Source organism: Prenolepis imparis, unplaced genomic scaffold, assembly GCF_030444845.1.
Source record: "Prenolepis imparis isolate NDT839.2.m4 unplaced genomic scaffold, iyPreImpa1.0 SCAF_3, whole genome shotgun sequence".
Lineage (NCBI taxonomy): Eukaryota > Metazoa > Arthropoda > Insecta > Hymenoptera > Formicidae > Prenolepis > Prenolepis imparis.
Genome location: NW_028141161.1, coordinates 14409541 through 14423973, shown reverse-complemented (window position 1 = coordinate 14423973; position 14433 = coordinate 14409541). Strand labels below are relative to the sequence as shown.

At 34.1% G+C, this 14433-nt stretch overlaps 1 protein-coding gene across 1 annotated transcript in view; it reads left to right on the top strand.

The window, feature by feature from the left end:
• The window catches only part of LOC145933995 (uncharacterized), a 157865-nt gene that overhangs the window by 80891 nt on the left and 62541 nt on the right, over nt 1-14433 (top strand). Inside the window, exon 6 of the mRNA XM_083034122.1 lies at nt 920-1070. Coding sequence (XP_082890248.1) covers nt 920-1043 — 124 coding nt within the window. The 3' untranslated portion in view covers nt 1044-1070. The remainder of the gene's footprint in view (nt 1-919; nt 1071-14433) is intronic.

Sequence of the window (14433 nt, the reverse complement as noted above, 5' to 3'; positions counted from 1 at the left end):
TATATAATTATCGAATCGTATCTTACAAGATTTGTAACTATAAAGAAAAGAAAATATCTATGTTTTAATCTACATACTATATACATATATATTTATTATATAGTCGTATATTTATTATATATAGTATTATTATTCTTATATGTAGATATACATATATAGCTATTCTATTAATTAATCTTTAATCTTATTTTATTCAATATTTTATTTGTATACTTGAATCTCATAATTACATAAAAAACCTATTAAATTTTAATATATTCGGCGAGGAAGTAAAAAATAAAGATAGAATAAATTTTGATTGAGTTCTGGAGAGAAAAAATTTAAAAAATAGCTCGCATATGTCTATTTGATCATATTTTAATCTAGATATTTCTATATTTTATGACTTATCGATTTTATATATCTGCATATACATATGTGTCGCATAATTTACCAGATATTCTGTATTCTGCCCTTGCGGATTGTATGTGATATCGTAAACCGATCCCCGTTACATGACATAACAAACGATAAATGTTCAGGGATTATGCACGTCTATTCCCGGTTAAGTTACTAATCGCGGCGGTCAAGCGACTGCATCTATGGTATCGCGAGAAACCGACCGATGCTGCGAGCGATGTTTCCCTGCGCCATAATGGTTCATTATCGAGGATTAGTTCAATTTGCGCGCGTACGAGGTCACGTTGTATATCATATTCAATGCGCGCGACGTCCAATTATGACGGTGTTGCGCAAATTTTCTCTAAGCAATATATATAACATATTTAATATACGCAAGATTTGATACAAATAAAACTATCAATGATTATTTGGGTTTAATTAAAAAAATTAATTAAAATTTTTTAATCTTTTGAGTTTATACTTAACTGCATACATACTACTATTATTTCAAATAGGTTTATGTCATTTTTGTTCACAGCTTCCAGGCCACGAGAAAAGGGAAAAAAGTGGAACTTGTAGGAAGTCGAGTGTGGCGAATACGTAGGTGCTTAAGAAGAGTGATGTTTTTATTAGCTGAAAACCGCTTCGCAGATAAATTATAGGCTGGCGCCGGCTTGGTTCGACCAAAGGTAGGAACATATTTATATACTGGACTATACGTTCATTTTTACTGAATGAAGCAATTGAGCACATTGTGATATATTAAAGTATATCAATAGTCTATTTAATTGCCTCTTTTGCTCATAATTTCCAATTTATGGAATCAGTCTCATTTTTTACTTTTTTGATTTTTTTTGTACTCGACCTCTCGTATTTTCGCATATCTAATTAGCACGTTTAATTATAATCAAGCTATTCCATCTCGATCATTTCGTCAAGTCGAGTTTTAATATATGTATAATGGAGCATGTATAATGACAGTTTTTCATATGAGTGTCATATAAGAGACAATGACGAGGCATTTACTCGATAGTGATTCCGCTGATCGTGTTATCGCATTAAAAGTCCCTCAATTTATTATAAGCCATTTCATATCATTAATGGGTTTTATCATTCTTCTCGTGTTCTGATCACTCATCGCAACAATTTGAAAGCCATTGAAATCTTTATGACCCTATCAATTCGATAATGAAGATGATCGATTAATACGATTATGATGATAACATAATATGCTCGAATATACAGATAAGTTACCATAAGTTTTAAAATACTATCTAGACTTCATTGCCAGATCGTTATAATTCACACAAGTATGCAACAAAGTATACTTTAGACGTAACAAAAATATTTTAACATTTATTTCCACTCGAAATTTAACGCATTAAATGTTTAAATATTAACATATATAATAAACTTTAGCAAGCATAATATTTAGCAATGTAGTTATTAGTATGTGATGTGCATTATGTGCAGGACTAAATTCAAAGGATATTGCAAGATTAAAAATCATATTTTAATAAAATAAAATAAAATTATTAATTCTTATTCTTTTATAAGATTAAATTCCTCACTTTATCTTTCTATAGCAAACTCCCGCTTGGTTAACGGAGGAATTAAATGCTTATTCTTAGTTTACATATATGCAGGATACACATAAAATATTATAGGAGTCGTGTAACAAAATTTAGGGTTCCACTACTTGTAACATTACAACGATACAAGTCTGAACGCATCTTTATATTCAGTATCGGGACTGGGAGAGAGAAATGGGAAAAGAGGAATTGGTAACATTTGCGTTTTACATACGTATCGCGTGGCCACCGGAAGTTACCGTAGGAGAAGAATCGAAGTCTCTCGTGTTTCGAATATGTAGGTCGTTCGTCTAACCACAGCCTGGAGTCCTCGTTTGTATACCAATCGAGTCGTGATTCTATCTCTCTCGCGGTGCACAATATATCGTGCGATGGATTTCCGAACCTGGAGAAACCTTTAATCGCAACCTTCGTGCTACAAAATAAATGCATTACGAAATCTTATCTTGTTGCAACTTATGCGTCGTTTGTATGCGTTTTTTTTTTACAAATTTACATTTAAAGATAAGTATGTAGCAATAAAACTAACGCAAATGGGAAAACTGAGAAAAAATAGTAAACTATTATATCAAATCGCATTAAATATTAATTATAGAGATACTCTATGCATATATCTCTCATTAATCCAGGATAATCATTTAATCTAATGCCTGTGATTTGTTGCTCTCTGATGGCTATAATCTATAATATAATGTTTGCATGCAAATACTCTTTTCTCGAACTTTTATTTCTTATTGTACTCGCTTCCGTACGCTATGGTCCTCATTATATCGTATGATGCATTCGTTAATAAATCATATTTTTCTTTTTTTTTTTAATAAAAAGTTTCTAATACTTTATCAAAAAACGGTGCAACATTTCTACAAATTTTTATATTTATTTTCGTTCAGTTTTATATACTTCAAAAACTTATTTAGAAAAGCAATAAATAAAAACGTCTCAAAGACACTATATGTGTTCGAAGTATAAGTACGCAATGAGAGAAACAATTTAATTTCAGTTTAATATAATCTAACGTAGCATGCTTACTGTGCGTGCCGTACTGCAGTATTTGCGTGCGTTCTCGATTGAATTTCTTACATGCTTAGAGCACGTTTAACGGCAGTTGAGGGAATGTTAAATAATTTTATTTGACTTGTTCTCTCCTCCCCTCTCTCTCTTTACCGAAATGAAAAAAGAAAAAAGCGTTTATTGATATCGATGTTCGTCTCTTATTGCTATTGTGATTTTTTTTCCGTTTGCCATTTCTCGTATAAATATGATATCAACATAAAAAGCAAGAACGATATTTTTAACGGATTAGAAGGCAATATTGGTATAAGCAGCCGAGGCTTTATCCAGTTTTATGTTTGAAGAGAGCCGCACGAATGCGATTGTTTTCCAAGTGTTCCGCGCTCAGTTCACGTCGAGCTATATAGACAATGGGCTTTGGAATTTCTCAAATTGGACTTAACTATTGAATAAGATCCCGTGCGCTCTCGCCGACTACATATTTTACCACCGAGCGGAAAGAACATATAACAGCACTTACGGAACTCGACGGTGACAATTCGCTCGACATTTCGCCTCGCGAAAGACCAAAGATGGAATGCTGGCCATTCGTTCGTATACGGTCGATCGGGCACCTGGAAAATCAGCTGTAGAAAATAGGAGATTCTGTAACGACGCACACGAGCGCCGCTGCCATGAGAAATTGAACCGCTGCACCGTACGAAATTATAGTTGTAAATTAGCAGTGTGTACTCGAGGCAAACAGGCTCGCGTTCGCTCGCGAAATTCCTGAAATTTAATCTACATTAAATTGCGTTTCTATGTTCGGCTGGTCTTTAAACCTTATTCTTCTCTCCATCGACCAGTTAGTTATTACATCGCCGTCGGTTACTCTTGCGGTTCCTATTCATGCTCATATTAGCTATTTTTTTTCGTACAGTTCGTTCTAGCAACGAGCAAGGTAGCGCAAGATTGAAGATACCGACAATAAAATGTTAAATGTGTTATATTGCCACGAAGTGTTCTCATGCTTTTTATCAAGACACGCGGGTCTACGAAGGTGAAGGAATATTATCTAGAAATCTCACCAAGGAAATGTCTCTCTCGCGTAAGATTCCTTATGCCTTATCTGACCGTTGACATCGATGTCGACCACGTCGTCTTCGAGAAACTTTCTTCAACTTTCTCGTTTAAAATAATAAAAATGAAATAAAAACATCAAGGGGCATCGAGAGTTGGTACGTCACAATATTTATGACTAATCACCAGTTTGCATTATCCGGTAGCAGGAAATTACTCGATACTGTCAAATTCTTCGTTCATTTATGCACTTTATCTAGTAGATCACCGATGACATAATGATAGATGTGAATTGATTTGAACAAAATATTTAATATGATTTCGCAGTTATTGCTACAAAAAGCGAAGTAGAAAAACAAAGCGTAAAAAAGTGAGTGTATTTTATTGCATAGAAAAAGTAAAATAGAAGTTTTTACATCGTACAACATTTGTCGAACAGTGTAGGAAACTTTTACTTCACATTTCAATACTTTACAAGTGACTTATTAGAAAATATTAAATTATCTATTAATAAAAAAATTTATTAAAAAAACAATATTGCAACAACTAACTATTAATCGTTCTACTTTTATAAAGCATGAATTCTCATTCGATCGTGATTAGCAGGCAAATTTAACTATTTATTACACCAGACCTGTCTCGATTGTCAAATGATCCTCTTTAACAATATCGGGGTCCATACGAATATTGCACCTCTATATTAATTACATTGAGTAATGTTTTGTTGATCCTTCGATTCGTTTCTGCCGATGACTGTACACGGGTATAATGTGAATGAAGCTTTAACCGATTCTACCTACGACCCTCCAAGACTCGAACGAATTCAAAGGGAGAAAGGACGGGAGGGCGAAACGGCATGCAAACATCAGAATCATGGTGGTTCCTCTATGACCGCATGGAACGGCCGGTGCGCATACACCACATTGTGAAGGGTCCGGGGTGGTGTTGCGTAAGTGTGCGCACTCGTACACGCATACACAAACACACACATACCTTCGCGAAGGTGTTCGCGCTCGAGGGAACCGCGCTCCACCGTTCTACCTATGGTCAGGTCGAGCCGTTGGTCTTGCTTAATCTGATTACAAGCAAGGATCGATATTTTCGCGTGAGTTTTCCAGGCAATCGGCCGCGAGATAGCGTCGCCTCGACATATTTTATATGCGTACGCGGACCCCATTTACCACCCTCTCTGCTTCATTCGTCTGCCCGTTTGTCTGCTCGTGTTCAGTCATCTCCCCCTTACTTCGTGTTTCTCCGTTGCCATTCATTGTAACGCCAAGACGAATTATACGAGATCGTTCTGCTGCCGTCTTTTCGACTCGTGCTTAACGCAATGAAAGTTAAGATGTTTCTTATTGTCATGTGCTGTAACGATACTTGAGGAATTTTTAAAAAGTTACGAGCATCAAATTTGCTAAATAATAATAATATTATATTTATTTTTGAAATTTAAAAATACGACTAATATCTCAAATGTATTGAACAATTTTTTATCAAGGCTTTTACCAATGCAAAAATTAATTATATTAATATTTGCATTGATTTATATTTAACGTATATGCAAATATTGATATAATTGTAATATATTTTTTTGCAAAAATATATTAATCCGCCAATTATTATACTTAAGCCATCTCGTAATAAATGAGGCCAGTCATATTGGATTATTTTACATGATTAATGAGCAAAGTTGTATTATATTATATATCTCAATAATATCTAGTTTAGATAAATTAATTCTGTTAATTAAGGAATAAATTCTGTCCATAATAATTTTTGCTTTTGTTCAAATATCTCAAGTATTAGATGTCATTGGTCAAATGCATTTAGTTTAATTTATAAATATAAGATTTTAATAAATATGTGGTTAAAAAATTATGCAATATATAAAATTTAAAAAAAAATTCTATCTATGCTATACTTACTCTAATCTATGGTTCACTTATCGATCGACATCGCACTATGAAGACAAATAAATCATATTCATTCACGTGATAATGGCCGGTATTCATAGTCCGTTCTTATTTCAAGACCGTCTTAAGTAATGTCTTAAGATGCAAATACGGCTCTGTGATTGGTTAATCACATCTTAAGATTGTATTTAAGGTATTCTTAAATATAAGAACCGACTATGAATACCGGTCTTTACGGTAGAATTACTCGATCTGGCGGGATATGATAATGATTCCGGCAGTATCGATTCTCGATAAATATTTATGACACATTAGAGATCGCCATAACAATTGGAATTGGATTTTGCTGGCACGTATATTTGCTCGATAATATATATCTGAATATCCGATGCGATTAAAGTGTGTACAGGAACAATTGGTCACTTATCGCGCAACATGTATTTCAAAATAAACGAAGACAAACGTCAAAGTGTCATTTTTCGCGACGTGATACTCGTCAAGGATTAACCGGATCATTGTGTGAAATATGAAGCTTTGAGAAAATAATTATATATAATTTATTTTCTGCTGAAAACATACTATTTTCGCAATCTCGCTCAGCTCCATTTGGTCCGTATATCCACCACGAGAATAAAAAAAACTGCAAGCCTACTTTGCCGATTTCGCAAACTTTATGGCGCTTCAGCATTCTCTCATTGCTTAAAAATTGTTTAACAAATATTGGAGCGTTGGTACGAGCTGGCATGAAAACTGAATAAACTGTAACGGTTGAAAGCGCATGAAATGGGAAACAGCTTGGATGAGCAATTTGTGTCAATCAAACGGAAAGCAGCCAAACAACCCCAAAATAGAAACGTGCCACTCTCTGCAATATTTACTTTGTTCGTGGCTTCGTGTTTTATACTCTCTACCACAAGATTATCACGAACTTTAAATTCTGATTGAACATATGACGTGCGCACGAGATATCTATTAACGGCAAATAATCGGTCGATGGGGTACACGATTTGCTCGCGGAAATCCGAATTCGACAACGGAGGGAGAGCGATACGTTGCCGTGAGATACGCGTGGTAATTGATAATCGATGTTATCTAATCCGTCGATGCAGCCGCGAATCGCGTGAAATCATTCAAATCGTATCCATTCGCATCTGTTATTTCATTCTCGATCTGTTCTTTTGAATCACGCGACTTGTCTATCATTCGCGGATTCTGCGTTCATCCGGGGCTCAATAAAAAAAAGTTTGGAGCTACTGCGACGCTAAATAAAATTTCCATTCGGAAAAAATCGACTTCGAAATCAAATTTATTATAATATATATAGAATTATTTGTTATTAGATGTGAGAAAGCGGGTGACTTTGGCAGAGCGGAACATCTTGTATATATCGTTCTGCATTCAATACCGTAGCTTTTATCCACGTCAGGGAATTTTTCACGTCGACGTATGACGCGCGTCGCTGATTTTCACCACGCTGATTCCATGTACGAAGATGAAAACGGCGCTATCCTTCATCCGGCCGCAATTTTAGACGTGTATATGAACAGTGTTTCCTATCTCGCCGTATGACGTGCGATAGCGTTATATACAATATATATTAGAGCTGACTGTTTTGCGACAAAATCGATATAAGAGATTTCTACTAAAACAATTTAGTAGCCAAGAATCTCGAGCAGTCTATCGTGCAATCCATATTTTTCGTATGAAGAAGTTAATTAAGCAAAAATTGACAGAATTGCACTTCCATTCTAGGCTTATATATCAATAAAAAAAAATTATTTATTATATAAAATATATCATCGTGCTATTTTTCAATTCGTATACCTCGGCTTCGAAACTTATTTCGCGAGCGATGTTTCGATGAATACCGAATACATGTGCCGTACGAACAACAAATGGGATCGCTTCACCCGGATTTTCACGTTTGTACGACCGCGAATAGATTTTCTTAAATTCAACGCCGCGATGAGAGAGACGAGATCTAAAACATGCCGAAATTACGGAAAATAATCGTTTAATAGTCGCGCCCATAAAATGATACAGCATGTATCGCTGATAGCTCGTCTAGCAGTTCGTCGTCGTCGTTTCAAGTTTACTTCAACTTCTCGCGCGAAAAGAAACTTTTCTCCTCGCAAGTAACACGCGTCGCTGACTCGATGCTCCGTTCTTCTCAAATCGCAGACTGCCTGCATATATACTTGGAAGATCCTTTCGATATCATTCAAGCAAATAGCGCTGTGACGGACCGAGCCTCTCACCTAAATTAATGAGAAGAAATTTGAACCTGTAAAAAACTACTAAAATAATAAGATTATAAAAAAAAATGGGAAAAAATGATAAAATAAAATTGAATAAGTTGTTAATAGATTAATTACTTTATACATTAACGGATCTGCATTTAATTATCGTTCTACCTTGTTCATTCAATTAAGTGAGAGTATTGCGACTTCCCGAATTTGCGTCGTCGTTTAAGCTTCGGTGCACGCGCGCAAGAAACTCGAGCTTCGCACTTCTCCGGAAGTACACTTTGCGACTCTTAGAATTAGTTCACTCGACTTTCCTCGGCTTGGTAATCGCCTGTTTAGCAGCGGACAAAAGCTCTCGAAAATCAAATTTTGAGGAAAATAAGAATCTATATTGTATAATCAGTGGAGAACCAGAGTAGATTCTCGAAAAGATATATTGCATGTTGTACACAACAAAGGAGCGAGATTTATAAGACGAGATCGATAAATTTACGGAAAATTTGCATGTGTCGCGCACACATTCTGCATCCGCGTATTCCTACTTTTACGCTTAATAGAAGAGCGCACGAGGGAGCAGCCAGCCGTGCAATTTTTCCACTGCTGACTTTCCACATTTTTCCATCGTATCGCGCGCGCGGTTTTATTGTCGAACATTTGTCCGGGCGGATTAACGATTTAGCCGGACGTTGCGCGTTTTACCGTAATATTTCGGTGGGTCCAAACGCGCGCGCGCAACAAGGCGCGTGCATGCGCGTCAGGATGATTTAAGCGCGCGATAAACGGAGAGAGAGCCGGGCGCGGAATTTACCGTAACGATATCGCCGCGTACTAACAACCGGCTTTCTCTCGCCGTTTCGGACGACTTCGTTTGCTGCCGCGCACGTTCGTTCGAGCAATTCTATTTAACGCGAAGCAACCGCGCGCGAGCCAGACTTTATTTACGATCGGGTGCGGCTTGCTCGAAGGGGGTGTTTAAGGGGGGTCCCCTATACGCCTTCGCATTGACGTACAGATATCACATCTGTTTGTACATACATTTGCATGTACAGACGTATGCGCACGAGTCACTATCCAATAGCGGCCGGAGTCTTAATCAGATTAGGTCGATCGATTCTTTTCCCCTCTTTTGCAGTAGGGTCTCGCTTTACGATCCTCCGTCGCGCGAATGATTTTTTTTTTCTTTGTAGAAACACCGCTTTCGTAAGTCTCCTTGCCTGATTATGTTTGGCGAAATAAAACGAAGATAAGAGAAAAATTAAGGAAAGAGAGGAAAATGAAAAAAAGAAAGAAGAGAAAATGCACATGTAGGGACAGAGAAAACGAAAGTGTAAGGAACGATTCGTATGTATCGTCGTCAACAATGTTTAAAGAAAAGCAAATAAACAGGGAGAATTTTTATTTTGGATTCGCATCAAATCCGAAATAAAATTTAAAAAATTAAAGAAAAAGATGGGAATGATTAATCAGAGTAACTCTTAAGCTCGAAAATTAGAAAATTATATCATTATAAATTCAATTCTGTTAATCTTTTTTAATTCATTTATTTCGTACAAAATCAGGGTAAAAAAAGAAACAATAAGAAGACGAATAAAAGGATGTTACGAGCAAAAGACAGGAAGAAAAGTCGAAAGTCGGAATACAGAGGAAAAGAGATAAGAATACCCTCCCCTTCTTAATTAAAGTCTTGTATTAGTCGCCCGTGACAATTTACTCGAAGTCAGAAGACGATTACCGGATCGATGAAACTGTCTTCGAACTCTGTAAATTCGAGCACCGGTTGCGATTCTAATTGTACAAGCGACTTACTGACCTCGCTGATTTTCGCTTTGAATGAACAACGGAATTTGTGCATCTAGCGTTACTTTAATTATTACTTTGGGAGACTCGCCGAGAAACGCGACGAGTTCGAGTTTGTCGTTCAATTCTTCGACACTGTTTGTGAGCTTAAGAGAAAATCGTCGCTTCGGCTTTATTCGATTCGCGGCTGTTGGATGCGCTCCAGAATTCGTTCTATCGGTTTTAACGCCGCAGTTGTCTGTCGTTTCCGCGATCGCGTCCTATTTTACGCGTATGCCGAATCAGGAGGGTCGATGGAAAACAGATTTCGAGTAATACGGAAAGTATAGTACGAAAAGGATGACGAGCTTTACACATCTCGTTCCCGAAATTATTTTAGTTGAAAATAAAAATTTTAGTCGACAAGTTAAAGCATAAGTTATAATAAATATAAAATGTTTGTTCTCTCTTTCTCTTTATTTCTTCTTTTCTCTCTCTTGTTCTTAATTTTTTCAGTACACACGCACACATTTAAAGATTCTTTAAAAAATTCTACTTTTTCTAATCTAACAGTTTTTAAATTATACAGTTAAAAATTAAAATTTTTTTACAAAATAATTTTCAAGATTTACATTAAAATCTTACTTTTTTATCAATTTAACGAAATTAAAAAGATGTAGATTGATTGGATTTTAATTTTAGGTTTAAAACTCTCTCTCTTGAAGTTTGAAATTACTTTCAGTATTGGAAACAAATAAAAAATTCATAGATGAAAATATTTTCAAATTACAAAATTTTACATAATGGAGAATATTCAAAATTATCTAAAATTATCGTACTGAAGAATATCAAGTATACTAAATTATTCAAATAAAAATAAAATATGTATTACGAATGAAATTAGTAAATTGATCTTGTACAATTTTAATAGATAATAAGCAAGTATCAAATATTTTCTGAAATGTTTAATAAGATCCTTAATTTCTTAAAATAACTCCTTAAAATAACGAGTTTTTCTCTTATTTGTAGCGAAATTCTAGAGTTTATTAGTTTATTAGTCTTCATAATATTAATACATAAAATTTGAATATATTAATTTGAAAAATTTATAACAAATTTAATTTATTTACTTAAAAAATATATTAATTAAACCAAGAAAAATTATACGAAAAATGTGGCATATAAATACATATGATTACTTTAAAAATCGATATTATTTCAGAGATATTCAACCGTGAATCAAATAAAGTGTACTGCCAGACTTAACTAAAACTTATGTCTAATTAAAAATTTAAGAACCTTCTTATCGAAACTTTCACTTGAATATTATATGTTTTCTAAATTCCTCGTTCTACCGTGCAACTAGCGCAATGTCGAACGATCTAGAACTAAATTTAACATTTTTCAATATTGCTGCAGTGAAACTTAAACACTCTTTATGCGTTAAAGGTAACCACCGTCACATCCACGCCCAGAATTAACGTAGCATGAATTTTGAAAGTAGAACTTTCAAAGTTGAAAGTTTTTGTTTGCTACTGATGTAAGCATGTGCACTATAAAGGTAAATCTACACTTTCTCAGTGATATATAACTGTGTATAAAATTTATTTCAGTCATCTATTCTATGCCGCTATATTAATCGTAAATTTTTGAAAAAATAAAAATGCATTTTTATTTATTAATTGCTTCCTTTTGTTTTCTTCTTTTTTAAACAAATCTGTTGCTTCTGAAATATTGCGACGGCTCTAAGTAGCAGTTAATAATAGGTTTATATTTTACTCTGTGCGTAATTGTGAATTACATACTCGACAACGACGCTTTAATAGTTTCATAACCACCGTTGCTTTAGCATGTGAATTCGATTATCATGCTTTATCGATGAAATCCGAAATGAATATTGCGTCGACCACCATGCTTCCGGAGGATGAGACACAAGCAGAGACAGAGAGAGAAAGAGAAATAGAGAGAGAGAGAGAGAGAGAGAGAGAGAATTAGTAGATTCGATTTTCTAATTCCATCAGCCAAATGGGTTCATAGATACATAAATTCGTAAATGCATAGATTAAGCATCTTTATTGATTCGTAAACGTACATATACTACAGACTCACAAATAAATATTTTATTTTTCAAATATATATTGATTCAAAATATCGTATCGGATATTTGAGAATCAAAGAAATTTTTGTTGGGAAAATATTAATAACATAATATATTTCATACATTACATCTGTTTATATTATTTAAACGTATATAAACGTACGTAATATACGTTCTTTCGAAATTTGAAATTAACTATATAATATAATGTCTATTTTACGAGAAGAAAAACATATTATACATAAATATCTTATGTCTGTATATTTATAAGCAATCAATTCAAGTGTCTTTATTCCCTTAGATTGAGTAAATTTCATATTTACAATCAGTATTATCTTCGTTAGTTATGATCAATTCAATATCGTATCGGATATTTGAGAATCAAAGAAATTTTTGTTGGGAAAATATTAATAACATAATATATTTCATACATTACATCTGTTTATATTATTTAAACGTATATAAACGTACGTAATATACGTTCTTTCGAAATTTGAAATTAACTATATAATATAATGTCTATTTTACGAGAAGAAAAACATATTACATAAATATCTTATGTCTGTATATTTATAAGCAATCAATTCAAGTATCTTTATTCCCTTAGATTGAATAAATTTCATACTTACAATCAGCATTATCTTCGTTAGTTATGATCAATTCAATCATCGGGGACTACGATTTTTCTTTCCACCTTGTCCAGCGCATGTTGGTAGGTGATATCGACTTTAAGTCGTGCGGAAAATAGAGTGGCCGACTCGCGGCCGATTTTTATGAATGGCGCGCCATGGGAACGGCAGAAAAAAAAACAGCAACTTCGTTTCACTCTCCACCCGTATCAAGGGAAGAGAGAAGCGTCCGCTCTCCGAAACACACTGCAACACCGAATTTTCCGTCTATTCGATCTTCCGACTCGTACGCTACGATTCGGCTGCACGCGTTATCGATGATGAACGAGTGAAACGTCGTTGCTTACGGCGTTATCTGCACCTTTTGCGATTCTTTTTTTTTTTTAACATTTTTTGTGATTTTTGTTTCTCCCAGTACGCGGTCGCGCTCGATTATCCGAATGTCGAGTTCCTCCGAGCTATATTTTAATCTCCCCGCGATTTTGCGGTGACATTTTGATAACGCACCAGGATCTCTTATCGATCGTCGCGTGACGTGGTGAACGGGTTGACTTGGCAATAGCGACGCGGTGAGAATTATATTTAACTTCCGGTTGCATTGCAATGGAATATATCGGTCCCGTTCAACCGAAATCTGACAGCTTTCAAATATTACATCTAACGATAACAGCCGTCGTAAATATGTTGGCAAATTTTAACTGAATTCTCCATTTTTTGTGCAATAAAAAAAAATATATATATACACTGGCGGATCCTGAGGGAAAGTTTTGGGGTTAAAACCTCCCTTTGCAAATTAAAAGAAACAGTTTTGCTGAATTTGTTTAAAAAATATAAATAAAGAAAAACAAACATTAAAGAGCTATCGACGTCAGAATCCGCTAGTGTATATATATAAGTATAAGATACACTGTAAATTATACTCATTACGCATTCAAGGAGTTAAGTATAGATTAAGTCAGACATAGGACGAAATGATGAGATAATTTCATTGCACGAAAATAATTAGGTGAAATTCTTTATATCTATATAATATATATATAATATATATATTATATCTATATAATATATATTATATAGATACAAAGAATTTCGCCTAATTATTTTCGTACAACAAAATTATCTCATCATTTCGTCCTATGTCTGACTTAATCTATACTTAATTCCTTGAATGCGTAATGAGTATAATTTCCAGTGTATCTTATACATACATATTGTATATATTATATAGATATAAAGAATTTCGCCTAATTATTTTCGTGCAACGAAATTATCTCATCATTTCGTCGTATGTCTGACTTAATCTAAACTTAACTCCTTGAATGCGTAATGAGTATAGTTTACAGTGTATCTTATACATACATATTGTATATATTATATAGATATAAAGAATTTCGTCTAATTATTTTTGTGCAACGAAATTATCTCATCATTTCGTCGTATGTCTGACTTAATCTAAACTTAACTCCTTGAATGCGTAATGAGTATAATTTACAGTGTATCTTATACTTTTATATATATATATATATAATATATATATAAAATATATATATATATATATAAAAGTATAAGATACACTGTAAATTATACTCATTACGCATTCAAGGAATTAAGTATAGATTAAGTCAGACATACGACGAAATGATGAGATAATTTCGTTGCATGAAAATAATTAGGCGGTATTCTTTATATCTATATAATATATATATATATATATATATATATATATAT